Source organism: Somniosus microcephalus, chromosome 8 (assembly GCF_052327205.1).
Source record: "Somniosus microcephalus isolate GS21.2 chromosome 8, FLI_Smic_1.0, whole genome shotgun sequence".
NCBI lineage: Eukaryota > Metazoa > Chordata > Chondrichthyes > Squaliformes > Somniosidae > Somniosus > Somniosus microcephalus.
In genome coordinates this window covers 217849003-217871487 of record NC_140994.1, presented here as the reverse complement: position 1 = coordinate 217871487, position 22485 = coordinate 217849003, and the positions used below count along the sequence as shown (strand labels likewise).

At 47.4% G+C, this 22485-nt stretch overlaps 1 protein-coding gene across 1 annotated transcript in view; it reads left to right on the top strand.

The window, feature by feature from the left end:
• LOC147114105 (organic cation/carnitine transporter 2-like) overlaps nucleotides 1–22485 on the top strand; it is a 265346-nt gene that overhangs the window by 185916 nt on the left and 56945 nt on the right. Inside the window, exon 7 of the mRNA XM_085995726.1 lies at nucleotides 10532–10746. Within this exon, the coding sequence (XP_085851852.1) occupies nucleotides 10532–10746 (215 nt within the window). The remainder of the gene's footprint in view (nucleotides 1–10531; nucleotides 10747–22485) is intronic.

Below are 22485 nucleotides of genomic sequence, written 5' to 3'. Positions count from 1 at the left end.
CAACGGCGATATACTTCCAAGTCAGGTATGCCGGTGGTGGAGGGAGTGAATGTTTAAGGGGGTGGATGGAGTGCCAATCAAGCGGGCTGCTTTGTCCTGGATGATGTTGAGCTCCTTGAGTGTTGTTGGAGCTGCACCCATCCAGTCAAGTGGAGAGTATGCCATCACACTCCTGACTTGTGCCTTGTAGATGATGGAAAGGCTTTGGGGAGTCAGGAGGTGACACACTCGCTGCAGAATACCAAGCCTCTGACATGCTCTTGTTGCCACAGTATTTATGTGGCTGGTCCAGGTAAGTTTCTGGTCAATGGTGACCCACAGGATGTTGATGGTGGGGGGATTCGGCAATGGTAATGCCATTGAATGTCAAGGGGCTATGGTTAGACTCTCACTTGTTGGAAATAGTCATTGCCTGGCACTTCTATGGCACGAATGTTACCTGCCATTTATCAGCCCAAGCCTGAACGTCGTCCAGGTCTTGTTGCATGCGGGCATGGACTGCTTCATTATCTGAGGAGTTGTGAATGGCACTGAACACTGTGCAGTCATCAGGGAACATCCCCATTTCTGACCTTATGTTGGAGGGAAGGTCATTGATGAAGCAGCTGAAGATGATTTGGCCTAGGACACTGCCCTGTGGAACCCCTGCAGTGATGTCCTGGGGCTGTGGTGATTGAACTCCAACCACCACAATCATCTTCCTTTGTGCTAGGTATGACTCCAGCCAGTGGAGAGTTTTCCCCCCGATTCCCATTGACTTCAGTTTTACTTGGGCTCCTTGATGCCACACTCGGTCAAATGCTGCCTTGATGTCAAGGGCAGTCACTCTCACCTCACCTCTGGAATTCAGCTGGTTTGTTCATGTTTGGACCAAGGCTGTAATGAGGTCGGGAGACAAGTGGTCTTGGTGGAACCCAAACTGGGCATCAGTGAGCAGGTTATTGGTGAGAAAGTGCCGCTTGATAGCACTGTTGATGATACCTTCCATCACTTTGCTGATGATTGAGAGTAGAATGATGGGGCAGTAATGGGCCGGATTGAATTTGTCCTGCTTTTTGTGGACAGGACATACCTGGGCAGTTTTCCACCTTGTCAGATAGATGCCTGTGTTGTAGCTGTACTGGAATAGCTTGGCTAGAGGCGCGGCTAGTTCTGGAGCACAAGTCTTCAGCAGAATAGCCGGGATGTTGCTGGGGCCCATAGCCTTTACTGTATCCAATGTGCTCAGCCATTTCTTGATATCATGTGGAGTCAATCGAATTCGCTGAAGACTGGCTTCTGTGATGGTGGGGACCTCAGGAGTAGGCCGATATGGATCATCCACTCGGCATTTCTGGCTGAAGATGGTTGCAATATTTCAGCCTTGTCTTTTGCACTCACGTGCTGGGCTCCAACATGATTGAGGATGGAGTTTTTCATGGAGCCTCCTCCTGTTAGTTGTTTAATGGTCCACTACCATTCACGACTGGATCTGGCAGGACTGCAGAACTTTGATCTGATCTGTTGATTGTGGGATTGCTTATCCCTGTCTATAGCATGATGCTTTCACTTTTTAGCATGCATGTAGTCCTGTGTTGCAGGTAGTTAACAGGCAGAAAATAGGATTATCCTAATTTTGCCCACACAAGTGCAGGCTTCCCGAAGACTCCGACACCCGCCAGGGTCACCGAAGCGAGTAGTGGGTCTGCGGGGGGTCGGAGGGGTCCAAAAGTGTGCTGTGAAGGTAAGTGGTGGGTGCAAGTGTGGAGAGGTGAGTATCTGAGGTAAGTGGAAAGTATTAGAAAAAGTGTACTTGCCTTTGTTTCTTCCTGCAGGCTTCAATCGGTGGGTATACAGAGAGTCTCCCACCTCCGTGGCAGAGATGACAGATGGCCGTTGCATTCTCCAATGCAACAACCATCTAATTTCTGCAAAAGAAAGAGGTTTGATGAGGTCTTGTATTCAAGAACTCATCAAACTGAAGAGAATGTCAGTGTTTGACAGCTTCACAGAGCTGTCAAACGATGACAATTCATCTGTCAAAAATTTTTGACAGATGAAACGCCATACGTTGATGGTCTCTGCAACCGGCTTTCCCTTAATTGGCCTGCTAAACCCGCTGGGCGGGCTTAACAAGGTCAATCAAGGGAAAATAGCGTGGGTTGGCCAGAAGTTGATGGAGGCGGAACTGAATCCCGACAAGTGGGAGTTCCGCCTCCAAAAGCTCCCCATTGGCAAAATCCAGCCCCATGTCTCTGGATCATTAGTCTCTGGATTACTAGCTGGATTACTAGCTCAGTGACATTACCACTATGCTACCCTTCCCACTTACTCCTCTGATTATTACTACAATAACGTATATTGCCACATATTAGATACTGCAACCAACCAACAAAGACTGCGTGTTACTTTCTAAACAAATATTTATTAATCGATAACTTTTTGTTCAAAACAGTTCTTTCTATAGATTACTGACACTGTAACTGCCTGCAAATGTAAAAACAGTAGGTGCTTCTTCACTATTGAGAGGCATGTTAACTGTCCACATTTTGCACCAACAATAGCGTTTAGGATCCGCTTTTGCACTGTTTACGATGGTGCAAAGACCTCGAATTTCCTCAATGTGATTTACAGCGGATATTACACCTTTAGAAAAAGATATTGCATCTAACTCTAAAGGGCGATGCGTGGAAGTGCCCTGGGCAAACTTATTTTCATTACCATTGATGAAAGCATTGACGTAAAACCAGTGAAAGCAGCTGATCCACCAGGAAACTTCTGTACAGCCTTTTAAAATGCTGTTCAGCCTCTCCCTTTCAGCAGCGCTCTGGGAGGTAAACAGGTAAGTCACAAATGCTGCATTCTCTTTCATTTCTTTCTCAAATTAGTTCATGGCATATCTTCAAAATATTTCAATTATATTTTGGTCGCATTATGACCAGCCAAATGCCATCTGTGCCCAAAGTGCAGCAGGGCAGAGCTACAGGAGAAGGATGGAGAACTGCTCAGATGAAGAACTCCAAGCCCTCCTGAAAAAAGGTTGAAGCCAGGAGGCGCAGACTCCGGGATCAGCAATCCACCGAGCAGGCCAGGAATGGCAGGAGTGCTGCCTGGAGGGAGGCAGCACCGGCACTGAATGCCAACTCCGTCACTCCCAGGACTACAGAACAGTGTCAAAAGAAATTCAACAATTTGACCAGGGCTGGCAAAGTAACACACCTACCGTGCTCTTCATTTCCTCCCTGGGCACCACCACAAGCTCAGCTGGAGGAAGAAGAGGACCTCAAGCTTTTCTCCCACTGAGTAGTTTATGCAGATAATGATGAAGAGGAAGAGTAAGAGGACTAGCCCAGGCCACACTTCCACCTGATTCATCCCACCACCTCTACTTCTTCCCCAACACCACCCCACCCCCACCTGCCAGATTGCCACCTGCATCATTTGCTTCCTGGCACCAGAAGACTCACTGAGGAGTGATAAGTTGATGAAAATGTGCCCCCTCCCAAAGGCGGCTGAGAAGAAAGATGCCTATGGCTTTAGAGTTGCAGGACCCAAAACTCAGCTGAAAAGAAAGGTTTGAGGAACATTATACTTGCGTGCAGGCTCTGAGGACAATCATCCAGCAGGTGCAGTAACTGGCAGGTGTAACTTTCAAGTCTACAGCGCTATTTTGCGCCGTGATCCACAGCTTGTTCTTGGTTTGGTTAGTGTTGTTTTCATATGCTTGGCATGAATAGTTCATATTATTAACAGCCGATTTGTCTGAAACGTATTGTCTGTATTCCACATGGTAATTTACCACTAATGGCAATTAAGATGTCAAAGCAGAATACTTTGCAATAATTGTATAATTAACTTAACAAACCAGAATTTAGGTCCTTGAGTCCGAAAGGTTTCACCTCATAATGTCAACATATCACAGACCATTATTACTTACATTGTGATCCAAATAATCTATGGCACCTGAATGCATGTAGGCCTGCACTGTTATGCTCAATTGTGACATGTAATATTTATATTTATTTTAATATTTAACATATATATAAAGTGCTGTTTGATAGCACTGTCAACAACCTGTTCCATCAGCAAAGTAATGGAAGGGATCATTGACACTGCTATCGAGAAGCACTTACTCACCAATAATCTGCTCACCAATGCTCAGTTTGGGTTCCGTCAGGACCTCTCGGCTCCAGACCTCATTACAGCCTTGGTCCAAACATGGACAAAGGAGCTGGAATCCGCAGGTGAGATCAGAGTGACTGCCCTTGACAACAAAGCAGCATTTGACCGTGTGTGGCATAAAGGAGCCCTAGTAAAATTGAAGTCAATAGGAATCAGGGGGTAAACTCTCCACTGGCTGGAGTCATACCTAGCACAATGGAAGATGGTTGTGGTTGGTGGAGGCCAATCATCTCAGCCCCAGGACATTGCTTTAGCAGCATCCATGAGGCACTGTGGGCCATCAGCAGCAGCAGAATTCTATTCCACCACAATCTGTAACCGCATGGCCCAGCATATCCCTCACTCTACCATTACCATCAAGCCAGGCTCCAACCCTGGTTCCATGAGGAGTGTGGAAGAGCATGCCAGGAGCAGCACCAGGAGTACCTAAAAATGAAGTGCCATCCTGGTGAAGCTACAACACAGGTGGGGTGGTGTTGGGGAAGAAGCAGAGGTGGTAGGATGAATCAGGTGGAAATGTTAAATGCTAAATAGCAGAAACAGCATGCTATAGACAGAGCTAAGCGATCCCATACCCAACAGATCAGATCAAAACTCTGAAGTCCTGCCACACCCAGTCGTGAATGGTGGTGGGCAATTAAACAACTAAGGGGAGGAGGAGGCTCCATGAATATCCCCATCCTTAATGATGGTGGAGCCCAGCACGTGAGTGCTAAAGCCAAGGCTGGAATTTTCACAACCATTTTCAGCCAGAAGTGCCGAGTGAATGATCCATCTTGGCTCCCTCCTGAAGTCGGCACCATCACAGAAGCCAGTCTTCAGCCAATTCGATTCTCTCCATGTGATATCAAGAAACGGCTGACTGCACTGGATACAGCAAAGGCTATGGGCCCTGACAACATTCCGGCTATCGTGCTGAAGACTTGTGCTCCAGAACTAGCCGCACCTCTAGCCAAACTGTTCCAGTACAGCTACAACACTGGCATCTACCTGACAATGTGAAAAATTGTCCAGGTATGTCCTGTCCACAAAAAGCAGGACAAATCCAATCCGGCCAATTATCGCCCCATCAGTCAACTCTCAATCATCAGCAAAGTGATTGAAAATGTTGTCGACAGTGCTATCAAGCGGCACTTACTCACCAATAACCTGCTCACCGATGCTCACTTTGTGTTCAACCAGGGCGACTCACTCCAGACATCATTACAGCCTTGGTCCAAACATGGACAAAATGGCTGAATTCCAGAGGTGAGGTGAAAGTGACTGCCCTTGACATCAAGGCAGCATTTAACTGAGTGTGGCATCAAGGAGCCCTCGTAATATTGAAGTCATTGTGAATCAGAGGGAAAACTCTCCATGGGCTGGAGTCGTACATAGATACATAGAAGATAGGAGCAGGAGTAGGCCATTCGGCCCTTCGTGCCTGCTCCGCCATTTAATGAGATCATGGCTGATCCTTTAATTCAGTATCCCGTCCCCGCCTTCTCTCCGTAACCCTTAACCCCTTTTGCCCGTAGAAATATATCTAATTCCCTCTTAAATATATTTAATGAGCTGGCGTACACTGCCCTCTGTGGCAATGAGTTCCACAGGTTCACCACTCTCTGAGTGAAGAAATTCCCCCTCATCTCTGTCCTAAATGGTTTAGCCCTTATCCTTAAATTATGTCCTCTAGTTCTGTTCTCACCCGCCAAGGGAAACATTCCTTCTGCATCCAGTCTGTCTAGACCTGTCAGAATTTTATACACTTCTATGAGGTCCCCTCTCAATCTTCTAAACTCCAGTGTGTACATCCCTAAACTACATAGTCTCTCCTCATAGGTCATTCCCGCCATTCCTGGTATCAGCCTGGTGAATCGCCGCTGCACCCCCTCCATGGCAAGAACATCCTTCCTCAGATGAGGCGACCAAAACTGTACACAGTACTCGAGGTGTGGTCTCACCAGTGCCCTGTACAGCTGCAGCAAGGTATCCCTGTTCCTGTATTCTAACCCTTTTGCTATGAAGGCCAGCATACCGTTTGCCTTCTTGACCGCCTGTTGCACCTGCATGCTCGCCTTCAGTGACTGGTGTACAAGAACACCCAGGTCTCTCTGTACTTCCCCCTCTCCCAATCTATTGCCATTTAAATAATAATTTGCCCTCCCGTTCCTGCACCCAAGGTGGATAACTTCGCACTTGTCCACATTATAGTGCATCTGCCATTTATCCGCCCAATCGCCCAGTCTGTCCAAATCGCTCTGGAGCTTCCTGGTCTCTTCCTCTGAGCCCACCCCACCTCCTAGTTTAGTGTCGTCTGCAAATTTGGAAATGCTGCATCCGACTCCCTGATCCAGGTCATTAATGTAAATTGTGAACAGCTGGGGGCCCAGGACAGATCCCTGTGGTACCCCACTTGTTACTGCCTGCCATTCAGAAAATGAGCCGTTTATTCCAACTCTCTGTTTTCTATCTGACAGCCAGTTCCCTATCCACGCCAAAACTTTCCCCTTTATCCCATGAGCCTCAATTTTCCATGCTAATCTTTTATGTGGGACCTTATCGAAGGCCTTTTGGAAGTCCAGGTACACCACATCTACTGGCTCTCCCCCATCTATTCTACCAGTTACTCCCTCAAAAAATTCCAATAGATTAGTCAAGCACGATTTACCCTTTGTAAATCCATGTTGACTCTGTCCTATCCTGTCCCCATTTGCTAAGTGCTCCGCTATTTCATCCTTAATGATGGACTCCAGCATTTTGCCCACAACTGATGTAAGGCTTACAGGTCTGTAATTACCTGCTTTTTCCCTACCCCCCTTTTTGAATAGTGGGGTAACGTTAGCTACCCTCCAATCCATCGGCACTGTTCCCGAGTCTAATGAATTCTGAAAAATCATCCTTAGTGCATCCGCTATCTCTAGGGCCACCTCCTTCAGTACCCTAGGATGCATGTTATCAGGCCCTGGGGATTTGTCCACCTTCAATCCCTTTAGCTTCCTTAACACCATATCCTTAGAGATATTGATTTGCGTCAGTTCCTCCTTTGCCAATGTCCCTATTTTTCCCGATATCCCAGGGAGGTTTTTTGTGTCTTCCTTCGTAAAGACTGACCCAAAGTATGCATTTAGTTGATCTGCCATTTCCTTATTTCCCATTATATATTCCCCCGTATCTGACTGCAATGGACCAACTTTGGTTTTCACCAGTCTTTTCCTTTTGATATATTTATAAAAGCTTTTGGAGTTAGTTTTTATATTTTCCGCCAGCTTGTTTTCGTAAGCTATTTTGCCCCTCTTGATCATGCCCTTTGCCCTCTTTTGCTCTATCTTAAACTGTTCCCAATCTTCCGCTCTGGCGCTTTTTTTGGCTATTTTATACGCCCTATCTTTGGATTTTATGCTGTCTCTAATTTCCCCTGTTATCCACGGTTGAGTCACCTTTTTAGATTTCCTTTTATGCCAGATTGGTATAAACAATTTTTGCAATTTTGTCATTCTATCTTTAAATGTTTGCCATTGTTTATCTACCTCCAGTCCTCTCAGGAACGTTGTCCAATCAGACCTACTCAGTTCCCGTCTCATGGCATCATAATTCCCCTTGTTTAAATTCAGGACCTTAGTCTCTGAGTCAATTTCTTCGCTCTCCATTTCGAGTGAGAAATCGATCATGTTATGATCGCTCTGACCCAAGGGTCCCCGTACAACAAGATTACTGATTAGTCCCTTCTCATTGCACAGTACCCAGTCCAATATAGCCTGTTCCCGAGTTGGTTCCTCGACATATTGATCCAGATAACCATCCCTTAAACACTCAAGGAATTCCTCCTCCTCATTATTTTTACTGATTAGGCTAGTCCAATCTATATGTAAGTTAAAGTCACCTATGATGACAGCTGTGCTCTTATTGCACGCTTCTCTAATTTCCCTCGTGATGCCCTGGTACAAAGGAAGATGGTTATGGTTGTTGGAGGCCAATCATCTCAGCCCCAGGACATCACTGCAGGAGTTCCTCAGGGCAGTGTCCTAGGCCCAACCATCTTCATCCGCTTCTTCAATGACCTTCCCTCCAACATAAGATCAGAAGTTGGGATGTTTGCTGATGATTGCACAGTGTTCAGTTCCATTCACAACTCTTCAGATAATGAAGCCATCCATGCCCGCATTCAGCAAGACCCAGATGGCATTCAGGCTTGGGCTGATAAGTGGCAAATAACATTTGCATCACATAAATGTCAGACAATGACTATCTCCAACAAGAGAGAGTCTAACAACTGCCCCTTGACATTCAACAGCATTACCATCGCTGAATCCCCCACCATCAACATCCTGGGGTCACCATTGACCAGAACCTTAACTAGACCAGCCACATAAATACTGTGGCTACAAGAGGCTGGGTATTCTGTGCCAAGTGTCTCACCTCCTGAGTCCTCAAAGCCTTTCCTCCATCTACAAGGCTCAAGTCAGGAGTGTGATGGAATACTTTCCAGTTGCCTGGATGAGTACAGCTGCAACAACACTCAAGAAACTTGACACCATCCTGGATAAAGCAGTCCACTTAATTGGAACCCCATCCAGCACCTTAAACATTCACTCACTCCACCATCAGCACACCATGGCTGCAGTGTGTACCATCTACAAGATGCACTGCAGCAACTTGCCAAGGCTTTTTTGACAGCACCTCCCAAACTCGCGATCTCTACCACCTAGAAGGACACGGGCAGCAGGAGCATGGAAATATCACCTCCAAGTTTCCCTCCAAGTCAAACACCATCCTGACTTTGACATATATCGCCGTTCCTTCACTGTCGCTGGGTCAAATTCCTGGAACTCCCTCCTTAATAGCACTATGGTAGTAACTTCACCACACGGACTGCAGCAGTTCAAGAAAGCAGCTCACCACCACCGTCTCAAAGGCAATTAGGGATGGGCAATAAATGCTGACCTTGCCAGGGACACCCACATCCCGTGAATGAATTTTTAAAAAAAATTCCAGTTTACTACCAAATGTTGGAAAATGCACTAAAAAAAGTGTCAGAAATCAAAATATCCTGGTGTGGATTGCTCCCAGATTCCACCTAGGAAATTAATTTTGCCACATCAGTGCTCACTTCTCCCTTCAAAAGATTCTAAATCCACTGCTGCAAAATTGTGGATTTAGTGTTTTTTCCCTGTAATTCAGCTGATGGAAGATTGGGCACAGCTACAGCTTCAGCCATGACAGGTTGGGGACCCACTGCACTCTCGTTATAATTACTTCTTTCTGTCTATAATATATGAGGCCTTTGGGATTCAGTTTTCACAGAAAAAGACAAAATGCGATCTCACAACACGGATAAAACTCCTGAAAAATCCAATTTAACAGAAAGGAATTTAACTTATTCAGTCACCTTGAAACAGCAGCCTTGGTCCTGACCATTTATTCAGGGCTGTGTTTCAATTGCTCAGTGTTTAAGTAATTGGCATCTTCTCTTCACCGGGAGCAAGCGGAAGCCAAGCGCAGGCAACGCAAGGAGTGCACGTCAACCCAAGCACCCCACCCATCCGCCCCTTCAACCACCGTCTGCCCCACCTGTGACAGAGACTGTAGGTCCCGCATTGGACTCATCAGTCACCTGCAAACTCATTTTTAATGTGGAAGCAAGTCATCCTCGGTTCCGAGGGACTGCCTAAAAAGAAGAAGATTTTAGGGGCTGCGTCAGCCTCTGCAAAATGTTTTGTAAATTTGCATGCATGCTGCATTCTCTGTGTTGTCAGTCTATTTTTTAATCCCATTTTCATTGATCCCTTTTACACCTCATCTGACTGAGAGGGCAAGTAGGCAAATGACTTGCTTCAGTGTGTTTCTTTGATCCAGACATATGTGTTTACTATAGCCGTTGGCCTTTGAAGATGGAGTCTCACTGTCACTGAAAGTTAAATGGTGACATCAGCAGGGCAATTGGCTTGGGGGAGTTTCTGAGTCGGACAGAATGTACGAGTATATTTTCTGTAGAGATAGTCATTAATCCAAGAGCCACCTCTTCAGGTTTTATTCATCTGCTTTCACTGTTGGTCTCAGTAACTCCTTTATGCCAGTAACCCCCAATAAGGTTATTATCATGCAATCTTTAAAAAGCACCATTTTTGTGAAAAAATGCTTGGCCATCCTTTCCTTGTTTGGGGAGATAGAGGAACTGTGGATAGTGTTATGATGACAATGTAGAAATGAGGCAATTATGCATTTCAACACAATTTATTTAATTGTGCTAGTGTAATAAGAAATCTCCTGCTAACATTAGTGGATGTGGCCAAAACGGTGTCACAGTAGGCACATGTGACTAGTCAGCAATTTCAATTGGACAATTTTTTTAAAAACAGTTTTACAAGAAGAATTTATCATTTTCTTGCAGGATGATTATAACAGTTGGATACTTTGGCCTGTCTTTGAACACGCCCAATCTCCATGGTGATGACTATTTGAACTGTTTCTTCTCCGGTGCCACCGAGATTCCGGCCAGCGTAGCGGCTTGGATTTTTCTCCAGAAACTTTCCCGCAAGTTCAGCATTTCGGGCACACTCTTTTTTGCTGGAGTTGTCCTGTTCTTCATCCAGCTCGTACCTTCAAGTAAGTTTTTACAATGCATCTAGAATTATCCTCGCCTGTCTTTTGTTAACAAAAATTTTAAAACAACATTTCATGATAAGTTGAAATATCCAGCTGGTGTAATCCTGCGGAGGTTTTAGCATTCTGGCTCTGTGCCAAAAACTATGAAGACCACCCCAGCCTTTCACACCCATCATAACTTCACTGCTGGAAAAACTCAGCAGGCCAGGCAACATCCGTGGAGAGAGAAATAGAGTCAACATTTCAGGTCGAAACCCTTCATCAGGACTGAAAAAACACAGGAAATGAAACAGATTAAAAGGCCAGTTTGGGGGCTGGGAAATGGGGATGAAAGAACAAAAGAGAAGTGAAGAGACATTAAGAGGTATTCAAAACGAGACGAGATCGTGATAGGACTAGTAAAGAGACAAAAGACGGCTCTAGATGAGGTGTGAAATGCGCTGGCAGAATGAGAGACAGCTGCCATGTGGGAGAGAAAAAAAGGGGGAAGGGCACAATACAAAGGTGTGGATAAAAAATATATATAAAAATGTAATGGGGGCCGAGGTTATGATCTGAAATTGTTGAACTCGATATTGAGTCCGGAAGGCTGTAAAGTGTCTAATCGGAAGATGAGGTGCTGTTCCTCGAGCTTACGCTGGGTTTCCATGGAACAATGCAAGAGCCCGAGGACGGTGAGGTCTGAGTGGGAATGGGGCGGTGAATTAAAATGACAGGCGACCGGAATCTCGGGGTCATCCTTACGGACTGAACGGAGGTGTTCCGCAAAGCGGTCACCCAATCTGCGTTTGGTCTCCCCAATGTAGAGGAGACCACATTGTGAACAGCAAATACAGTATACTAGATTGCAAGAAGTACAAGTAAATCACTGTTTCACCTGGAAGCGGTGTTTGGGGCCCTGGACAGTGGGAAGGGGGGAGGTATAAGGGCAGGTGTTGCATCTCCTGTGCTTGCACGGGAAGGTGCCAGGCGAAGGGGAAGGGGTGCTGGGGGTGATAGAGGAGTGGACTAGGTTGTCTCGGAGGGAGCGGTCCCTACGGAATGCTGAAAGGGGAGGGGAGGGCAAGATGCATTTGATGGTGGGATCACGTTGGAGGTGGCAGAAATGGCGGAGGATGAACCATTGAATATGAAGGCTGGTGGGGTGAAAGGTGAGGACAAGGGGAACCCTATCGTGGGAAGGGTGCCGTTTTCTGCTCGCGCCCTGAACTAGACAATTTCATTCACTTTGCCTCCCTTCCCTCACCTTCACATGATCCATCTCCGACTCTTCCCTTCCCTTCCTCGACTTCTCCGTCTCCATCACTGGGGATAGGTTATTGACCAACATTCACTACAAGCCCACTGACTCCCACAGCTACCTGGACTACACTTCCTCCCACCCCGCCTCCTGTAAGGACTCTATTCCATTCTCCCAGTTTCTCCGTCTCCGCCGCATCTGCTCCGACGGTGCCACCTTCCACACCCTTGCTTCCGATATGTCTTCCTTTTTCCTCAACCGAGGATTCCCCTCTACCATGGTTGACACGGCCCTCGACCGTGTCCGTTCTATCTCCCACACTTCTGCCCTCACCCCTGCCCCTCCCGGAACCACGATAGGGTTCCCCTTGTCCTCACCTTTCACCCCACTGGCATCCACATTCATCACACGCGGCATCAGGTCTGGGTCACCATGGTTCCTCTGCGAGTCTACCATCCTTTGCAGACTGATAACGATGGGCTCCATGGTGCGCGCAGTACCTTGTGCAATGTTGGAGGCAGACTCCTCCGCGCTCCTTACCATTGCCAACAGGCTCTCAGGCAACCATGCCATTGCTCCAATCATCTCTCTGTGCATGCCCATCACCCTTCTTCTAAAGGCCTCCTCATTGAGTTCCTTATCTGAGTCCTGTGCAGCAGAACTCATGTGCAAACTCGCCCTCCGGGGAGCTGGTCCCCGAGCTACCCTTTCCCCCAGGCCTTGCTGCAGCCCGCTCATTCCCGGTGCATCATCCTGTGCAGATCCCACTACTATAATAGCATCTAAAGAACGCGTAGTGCCAGTATCTGAGCTGATGCCTGCAGGTGAGACATGCAGTGATGCGGTGTGTTCTTCCTCCTCCTCTTCACCTGCTTCGCTCTCTACTGTGCCCCCAGGGACAGACTGCTCATGTGCTTGCTCATTATGTGAAAGCATAAAGGCACAAGAGTCGGGTTGAGGTGAGTTAAGGGGGGGCAGGAAGGGAAAAATGCACTTACAGCATGATTAGCTGGAAAGTGCAAAAACTTTCTGGGATGAGGGGGAAAGTGGAATGTGAGAAGAAGGAGTTGGGATGAACATACTGAAGGGGTCAACATCGTCGGTGGCCACGGCTGCACCACGTGGCACCCAATAATCTGCAGCACTCTATTTTCCAGCATAGACAGTGGGTGGGTGTCGGCTTGTGCCCCGCCTGTGCGCTCCTGCTCCCTCCTGTTATGAACCACCTTGGCCTCCAACAGAAAGTAAAGTGTGTGAATGAGTGTGGAGCAATGTGTTTGGGTGAAGTGCCTGTCATAGTTGAATAGCTGTGATTGTGTGCAAGGTGTGAGATGTGAGTGTGAGTATTGATAGGTAGAGCTTGTTGGTGGGTGAGTGCTGGGGGTGTGGTGCTTTGGGCAATGTGTGCAGACTGTAGTTCAGATGGTGGTATGCAGCATTTCTTGAAGCATTCACACACCCTGACCACCTGAGTGAGGTCATTAAATTTCTGCCTGCACTGTGTGTGGGTCCTGGGCACCACAATGCTGCCCAAGACGTGCTACGCTACCTCCATCCCCATGATTCAGAAGGCTTGTGGCGAAAGCCTCATGCCACTTGTCGGGTAGAGCACCGCCCTCCGTCTCTCCACAGCGAACACCAACGCCTTCAATGCTTGATCGCAGAATTTGCGGGCTCTCTGCCTGGAGCACTGGAGCATGGATCTGTCATGAGTACACCTGCTTCAGCCCTCTGGCTTCTTCTCCTTGACCTGCTGCTGCTTGCTGAGGCAGCTGCACACCCAGCAATTCTGAGAATGAGTTTCTGCAGCATCAATGAACTTCTCCTTTAAGTACTGAAAAAAGCCTGTGGCAATCATACCTTGTGATTAGACTGCACCCGATATTGGTCCACCCTTTGAGTGTAACGGCAATGAGCTTGGGCTTAAAGACATGAATTAGGATTCCAATCTTTTCTTTGAGCAGTTAGCACAAATTTTGTGTGCAGCCTAAAGCATTAGTACCTGGCGCTAATTCTCCAACTTTTCTAATGATACCGCCCATTCCTGGGCTATAATGAATTTCTAGCCCTATATATTTCAATTAGATCCCCTCTCATTCTTCTAAACTCTAGGGAATATAGGCCTAGTCTACTCAATCTCTCCTCATAGGGCAATCCCCTCATCCCAGGATCCAGTCTAGTGAAAGTGTGTTGCACTCCCTCTAAGGCAAGTATGTCTTTCCTTAGGTAAGGAGTCCAGAACTGTACACAGTACTCCAGGTGTGGCCTCACCAATGCCCTGTATAATTGTAGTAAGACTTTTTACTCTTATACTCTAATCCCTTTGTAACAAAAGCTAACATACCATTTGCTTTCCTAATTGCTTGCTTCTTTACTTGCTTATTAACTTTCTGTAATTCATTTACAAGGACACCCAGGTCCCTCTGAATGAAAACATTTCCTATTTCTCACCATTCAAAAAATATTCTGTTTTTTTTGTTTTTCCTACAAAAGTGGATAACTTCACACTTCTCCACATTGTATTCCATTTCCCATGCTCTTGCCCATTCAATCAACCTGCCTCTATCTCTCTGCAGCCTCTCTGTGTTCTCCTCACAGCTTACTTTCGCACCTAACTTTGTATCATCAGCAAACTTGGATACGTTACACTCAGTCCCTTCATCTAAGTCATTAATATAGATTGCAAATAGCTGAGGTCCAAGCACTGGTCATTGCGGTACCCCGCTAGTTACAGCTACCAACCTTAAAAAGTCCTGTTTATTTCTACTCTCTGTTTTCTGTCCATTAACCAATCCACAATTACCCCCAACCCCATGAGCCCTAATCGTGTGTAATAACCTCTTGTGTGGCACCTTATTGAATGCTTTTTGAAAATCCAAATACACTACATCCACTGGTTCCCCCTTATCCCTCCTACAGTTACATCTTCAAAAAACTCATATTTGTCAAACACGATTTCCCTTTCCTAAAACCATGTTGACTCTGCTTAATCATATTACGATTTTCCAAGTGTCCTGTTAACACATCCCTAATAATAGATTCTAACATTTTGCCTACTACTGGTATCAGCCTAACTAGCCTATAGTTCCCCATTTTTTTCTCTTCCTCCTTTCTTAAATAGCGGGATTCTGATTGCTACCTTCCAATCCTTGGGGACAGTTTTAGAATCTAGGGAATTCTGGAAGATTAATACCAGTGCATCCACTATCTCTGCAGCTACCTCTTTTAAAACCCTAGGATGCAGGTCGTTAGGTCCGGGGATTTGTCGCCACTTAGTCCCATTAATTTCTCCAGTACTATGTCTTTACTTATACTGATTTCCTTAAGTTCCTCATTCTCTCTAGACCCTAGGTTCCCCATTATTTCTGGAATGTTTTTGTGTCTTCTACCGTGAAGACAGATACAAAGTATTTGTTTAATGTCTCTTTCCTTATTGCCCATTATAATTTCTCCTGTCTCTGCCTGCAATGGGCTTACATTTACTTTCACTAATCTCTTCCTATTTACATACCCATAGAAACATTTACAATCTGTTTTGAAATCTCTTACTAATTTACTCATATTCTTTTTTCACTTTCCTGATCAATGTCTTGGTCCTCCTTTGCTGAATTCTAAAATCCTCCCAATCCTCAGGCTTACTACTTTTTTGACAACATTATAAGCATCTTCCTTTGATCTAATACTATCTTTAACTTCTCTTGTTAGCCACGTTTGGACTACTTTTCCTGTGGGGCTTTTGTGCCTTAAAGGAGTATATGTTTATTGTAAATTATGTATTAATTCTTTAAATGCTAGCCATTGCTTGTCTATTGTCATACCTTTTAAGCTGGTTTCCCAATCTACCTTAGCCAACTTGTCCCTCATACCTACATACAGGAAACTCTTTTTTTTCCGGCACTGATGGGACCAGCGTGGTGCCTGTTTATCAAAAAGTCCAGATTACAGAGAGGTATACTTACCAAGATATGAGAGCCCCATACACGGCCACAGGTGCAGGAGCCCCAGTTACACAGCACTTGTGCAGGAGTCCCGGTTACACGGTCACAGATCCAGGAGTCCCTGTTACACGGCCATAGGTGCAGGAACACCGGTTACACGGCCACAGGTGCTGGAACACCGGTTACACGGCCACTAATACATAGGAAAACGTACCTGAACCTACTCCTGAATTTTGCCAGTTAAGAGAGATTTCCAGATATTTAGGTGCCTGTTAAAAGAGAGTTTCCTGTAGTTTGATTTGTTTAGATTTAAAACCCTAGTTTTGGACTTAACTAAATCACTTTCAAACTCAAAATAATATTCTATCCTACTATGGATACGCTTCCCTAAGGGACACTTTACTACAAGGTTATTAATTAACACTTTCTCATTGCACAATACTAGATCTAAAATAGCCTGTTCCCTTGTTGGTTCCTCAACATACTGATCCAGAAAACTATCATGTATTCATTCCATGAACTTGTCCTCCAGACTATTACTGCAAATTTTGTTTGCCCAATCTATATGTAGATTAAAGTCCCCCATGATTACTATATTATCCTTGTTACATGCGCCTCTAATTTCCTGATTTATATTCTGCCCTACATTACAACTACTGTTTGGGGGCCTATCAACAACTCCCACCAATGTTTTCAGCCCCTTGCTGTTTCTTAGCTCCACCCAAACTGATTCGACTTCTTGATTTTCCGAGCCAAGATCCTTTCTCTCTACTGCCTTTACCCTATCCTTTATTATCAGGGCTACCCTTCCTCCTTTTCCATTTTGCCTATCTCTTCTAAAAGTTAAGTATCCGGGAATATTTACAGGAAACTCGCTTTTTACCGGCACCTAAATAATCGGAAATCTCTCTTAACCAGCAAAATTCAGGAGTAGGTTCAGGTAAGTTTTACTTCATATTAGTGGCCGTGTAACCGGGGTTCCTGGATCTGTGGCCATGTAACCGGGGTTCCTGCACCTGTTGCCATGCAACAGGGACGCCTGGATCTGTGGCCGTGTACGGGGCTCTCGTACCTTAGTAAGTATATCGCTCTGTAATCCGGACTTTTTGATCAACCGGCATCACGCCGGTCCCGTCGGTGCCGGATAAAAAATAATTTCCTGTAGTTCCCAACCTTGGTCAGTTGCAACCATGGTTCCGTAATGGCTATTAGATCAAACCTATTCATTTCTATCTGCGGTATTAATTCATCTATTTTGTTACGAAGGCTTTGCACATTCAGATATAGTGCCTTTAGCTTTGACTTTTTTTCTATTTTTCCCTGATGACACCTTAGTCACTCATGCCCTATTATCTTTGCTACTCTCTCTGTCCCTTCCTGACCCGCTCTGCTTATTTTTACCCAAAACTCTGCTCTGCTCTAGAGCCTTGACATTTCCCTTGCTGCTTTTAAATTTACTCTTTCCTGAATCCCCCTTCATTACTTTAAAGCTCTGTCTACTGCCCTAGTTATTCGATTTGCCAGGACACTGGTTCCAGTGGAGCCCGTTCCAATGGAACAGCTCCCTCTTTCCCCAGCACTAGTTCCAGTAGCCCATGAAGTGAAACCCATGCCTCCCACACCACTCTTTCAGCCACGCATTTAACCTTCTAATCTGTTTATCCCTATGCCAATTGGCATTTGGCTCAGGTAACAATCCAGAGATTATTACCTTTGAGGTTCTGCTTTGAATTTGGACCCCAACTCCTCAAGCTCTCTCAGCTTTACCTCATTCCTAGTTCTACCTATCATTGGTTCCTATGTGGACCACGACAACTGGATCCTCCCCTTCTTAATCCAAGTTCTTCTCCAACCGCGAGGAGATGTCTTTACCCCAGGCAACACAGCCTTTGGTACTCCCTGTCCTGGCTGCAGAGAACAGTATCTATCCACCTGAATATACTGTCACCTACCACTACCACATTCTTTTTTACTCCGTTCACTTGAATGGCCTCCTGTACCATGGTGTCAGAGTCAGTTTGCCCATCCTCCCTGCTGTCCTTGATCTCATCTGATGCCCAGTTTGAGCTCCGTCAGGACCACTCGGCTCCAGACCTCATTATAGCCTTGGTCCAAACATGGACAAAGGAGCTGAATTCCAGAGGTGAGGTGAGAGTGACTGCCCTTGACATCAAGGCAGCATTTGACCGAGTGTGGCATCAGGGAGCCCCAGTAAAACTGAAGTCAATGGGAATTGGGGGAAAAACTCTCCACTGGCTGGAGTCATACCTAGCACAAAGGAAGATGGTTGTGGTGGTTAGTGATCAATCATCACTGCTCCAGGACATCGCTGCAGGAGTTCCTCAGGGCAGTGTCCTAGGCCCAACAATCTTCAGCCGCTTCATCAATGAGCTTCTCTCCATCATAAGGTCAAAAATGGGGATGTTTGTTAATGACTGCACAGTGTTCAGTGTCATTCGCAACTCCTCAGATAACGAAGCAGTCCATGCCCGCATGCAACAAGACCTGGACGACATTCAGGTTTGGGCAGATAATTGGCAGGTAACATTCGCACCACACAAGTACCAGGCAATGGCTATCTCTAACAAGCGAGTGTCTAACCACCTCCACTTGACATTCAACAGCATTACCATCACCGAATCCCCCACCATCAACATCTGGGGGTCACCATTGACCAGAAACTTAACTGGACCTGCCACATAAATACCGTAGCAACAAGAGTAGGTCAGAGGCTAGGTATTCTGTGGCGAGTGTCTCACCTCTTGACTCCCCAAAGCCTTTCCACCATCTACAAGGCACAAGTAATGAGTGTGATGGAATACTCTCCATTTGCCTGGATAAGCGCAGCTCCAACAACACTCAAGAAGTTCAACACCATCCAGGACAAAGCAGCCCACTTGATTGACACCCCATCCACCACCTTAAACATTCACTCCCTTCACCATCGGCGTACCGTGGCTGCAGTGTGTACCATCTACAAGATGCGCTGCAGCAACACGCCTAGGCTCCTTCAGCAGCACCTCCCAAACCCGTGAACTCTGCCACCTAGAAGGACAAGGGCATCAGGGCATCTGTGCTGACACTCCTCCTCTCGCTGCCGCTCAGGTCCACTCAGTCCGAGGTCTTCTCTCCCGCTGTATCTGTGCTACAATTCCTCCTCTCGCTGCCGCTCAGGTCCACTCAGCCCGAGGCCTTCTCTCCCGTTGTATCTGTGTTGCCAATCCTCCTCTCGCTGCCGCTCAGGTCCACTCTGCCCGAGGCCTTCTCTCCCGCTGTATCTGTGCTACAACTCCTCCTCTCACTGCCGCTCAGGTCCACTCAGTCCGAGGCCTTCTCTCCCGCTGTATCTGTGCCGACTCTCCTCCTCTCGCTGCCGCTCAGGTCCACTCTGCCCGAGGCCTTCTCTCCCGCTGTATCTGTGCCGACACTCCTCCTCTCACTGCCGCTCAGGTCCACTCAGTCCGAGGCCTTCTCTCCCGTTGTATCTGTGTCGCCAATCCTCCTCTCGTTGCCGCTCAGGTCCACTCAGTCCGAGGCCTTCTCTCCCGTTGTATCTGTGCTACAGCTCCTCCTCTCACTGCCGCTCAGGTCCACTCAGCCCGAGGCCTTCTCTCCCGCTGTATCTGTGCTGACATTCCTCCTCTCGCTGCCGCTCAGGTCCACTCAGTCTGAGGCCTTCTCTCCCGTTGTATCTGTGCCGACACTCCTCCTCTCGCTGCCGCTCAGGTCCACTCAGTCCGAGGCCTTCTCTCCCGCTGTATCTGTGCCGACACTCCTCCTCTCACTGCCGCTCAGGTCCACTCTGCCCGAGGCCTTCTCTCCCGCTGTATCTGTGCCGACACTCCTCCTCTCACTGCCGCTCAGGTCCGCTCTGCCCGAGGCCTTCTCTCCCGCTGTATCTGTGCCGACACTCCTCCTCTCACTGCCGCTCAGGTCCACTCAGTCTGAGGCCTTCTCTCCTGTTGTATCTGTGCCGACACTCCTCCTCTCGCTGCCGCTCAGGTCCACTCAGTCCGAGGCCTTCTCTCCCGCTGTATCTGTGCCACCAATACTCCTCTCGCTGCTGCTCAGGTCCACTCAGCCCGAGGCCTTCTCTCCCGCTGTATCTGTGCTGACATTCCTCCTCTCGCTGCCGCTCAGGTCCACTCAGTCTGAGGCCTTCTCTCCCGCTGTATCTGTGCCGACACTCCTCCTCTCACTGCCGCTCAGGTCCACTCTGCCCGAGGCCTTCTCTCCCGCTGTATCTGTGCCGACACTCCTCCTCTCACTGCCGCTCAGGTCCGCTCTGCCCGAGGCCTTCTCTCCCGCTGTATCTGTGCCGACACTCCTCCTCTCACTGCCGCTCAGGTCCACTCAGTCTGAGGCCTTCTCTCCTGTTGTATCTGTGCCGACACTCCTCCTCTCGCTGCCGCTCAGGTCCACTCAGTCCGAGGCCTTCTCTCCCGCTGTATCTGTGCCACCAATACTCCTCTCGCTGCTGCTCAGGTCCACTCTGCCCGAGGCCTTCTCTCCCGCTGTATCTGTGCCACCAATACTCCTCTCGCTGCTGCTCAGGTCCACTCTGCCCGAGGCCTTCTCTCCTGTTGTATCTGTGCCGACATTCCTCCTCTCGCTGCTGCTCAGGTCCACTCTGCCCGAGGCCTTCTCTCCCGCTGTATCTGTGCCACCAATACTCCTCTCGCTGCTGCTCAGGTCTGCTCTGACCTGAGCAGAGCAGCTCTACCATTGGTTTCAATTTCCATTCCCACAGCATTACCATGAGAGACCCCAAGGTTTTATCCGTCGCCCCCTCCTCCTCCTTGCTGCCTCATGTCGACATCATTCACAAATATATGTATGCGGTTGACACTCAAGCTGCTTCTCCATTACCGTTCTTAACCCTTCCACTGCCTCTGCAATGTCAGACTGTTTATTCATCAACCAATCTTGAATGAGCCCCAATTTCCTCCAGGCAAATATTCAAAAGATCAAAGCCATCATCCTCCGCCCTTGCCACAGACTCCATACTCTTGGTACTGACTCCATCGTCCTCCTTGGCCACTGTCTCTGGCTGAACCGTGCTGTTCAAAATCTTGATTTCTTATTAGAGCTCAAGCTAAGCTTCTGACCACATATCTTCTCCATCACAAAGACCAGTTATTTCCACCTCTGTGACATTGCCCATCTCTGCCCCTATCTTGGCTCTTCTACCACTGAAGCCCTCATTCATGCCCTTGTCATCTCCAGACTTGATTACTTCACTGTTGTTCTGGCCAGCTTCCCATCTGTAAACTTCAGTTCATCCAAAATATTGCTGCCCGTATCCTATACCATACCAAGTCTCACTTGCCCATCGCCTTCATCCTTGCTGACCAATATTGGCTCCCAGTCCCCAATACCTCAAAGTTAAAACTCTGATCTTTGCAATTAAATCTTTCCATGATCTCACCGTTCCCTAACTCTGTAACCTTTGCCAGGTCTAGAACCCTCCCCCCGCCCAACCTCTGTTCATCTGGTGCCTCTTATGCATCCCCCACCTCTTCACTCCATCATTGGCAGCTACACCTTCAGCCACCTAGGCCCACACTCTGGAATTTGTTCCCTAAACCCCTCTTCCTCTCCACTTCCCTCTCGTCGTTTAGGACCTTCCTTAAAACTCACTTGTTTTATCAATTTTTTTTCCTAATCAATCCCTCATCATCTCAGTGTGTATTTTTTGGATAGGCTGCTGTGAAGCAGCTTGGAATGTCTTTTTGCTCTTTTAAGAGGTGCAATATAAATTCAAGTTGTTGTTGGAAGGGAAAGTAACCTGGCCAGCATGGGTGAGACACTGTTATAAAATGTGCCTCACTTACACCAGTCAAGTACTTATAACACCAACATTAAGGATTGGATTTTGCCAGGCCCGATGAGTTGGGTTTGGAGGCGGGTCAGGTGGGAAAGTTGCAAAAAATGGCAGCAGGCTCCGATCCCGCCTCCAGCCCGCCTCTGAGCAACTCTCCCAAAAGCGGCCTTTAAGACCCTGTTTCGGTCCCGCCTCCAAGCACTTAAGTGCCTCTATAATGCCATTTTGAGAGGCCTTTCTGAGTTTAACACTTTTCCCGTGTATTTCACGTCTCCCCTGGAACACGCCAGTTAATCCTGGGTGGGCTTACAAGTGGGTGGCTTACTAACAGCTGCAGCTCCACCATTAAAAAGGGGTTTTCTACAATGATCATTTGCAGGTGGCAGAACTTTGTTTTCTCAGGTCTGGGAGAACTTTTAGCAGGCCTACTCATTTTGGAAGTTTTAAAACTGAAATCCACTTCCAATGTGACCTCCTGGGAAACCCCTCTCCCCACCTTGAGTGAGCGCTTCCTCAACTGAGGTATATATCTGCAGCATGGGAACCATTTATTTCCTTTCCTCCTGGACCTCAGATTCTGACGATTCTGACTAGCCGCGGCAGCAGCAGAGCCCAGAACAACAGCAGCACCAACAGTAGGAGCAACAACAGGAGCACCAACCTGCTGCTCACCCACCTGAAGCTGCACAGGCCAGAAGGCACCAGCGCAGCGAAGGACGTCGCCGCAGGCGGTACCC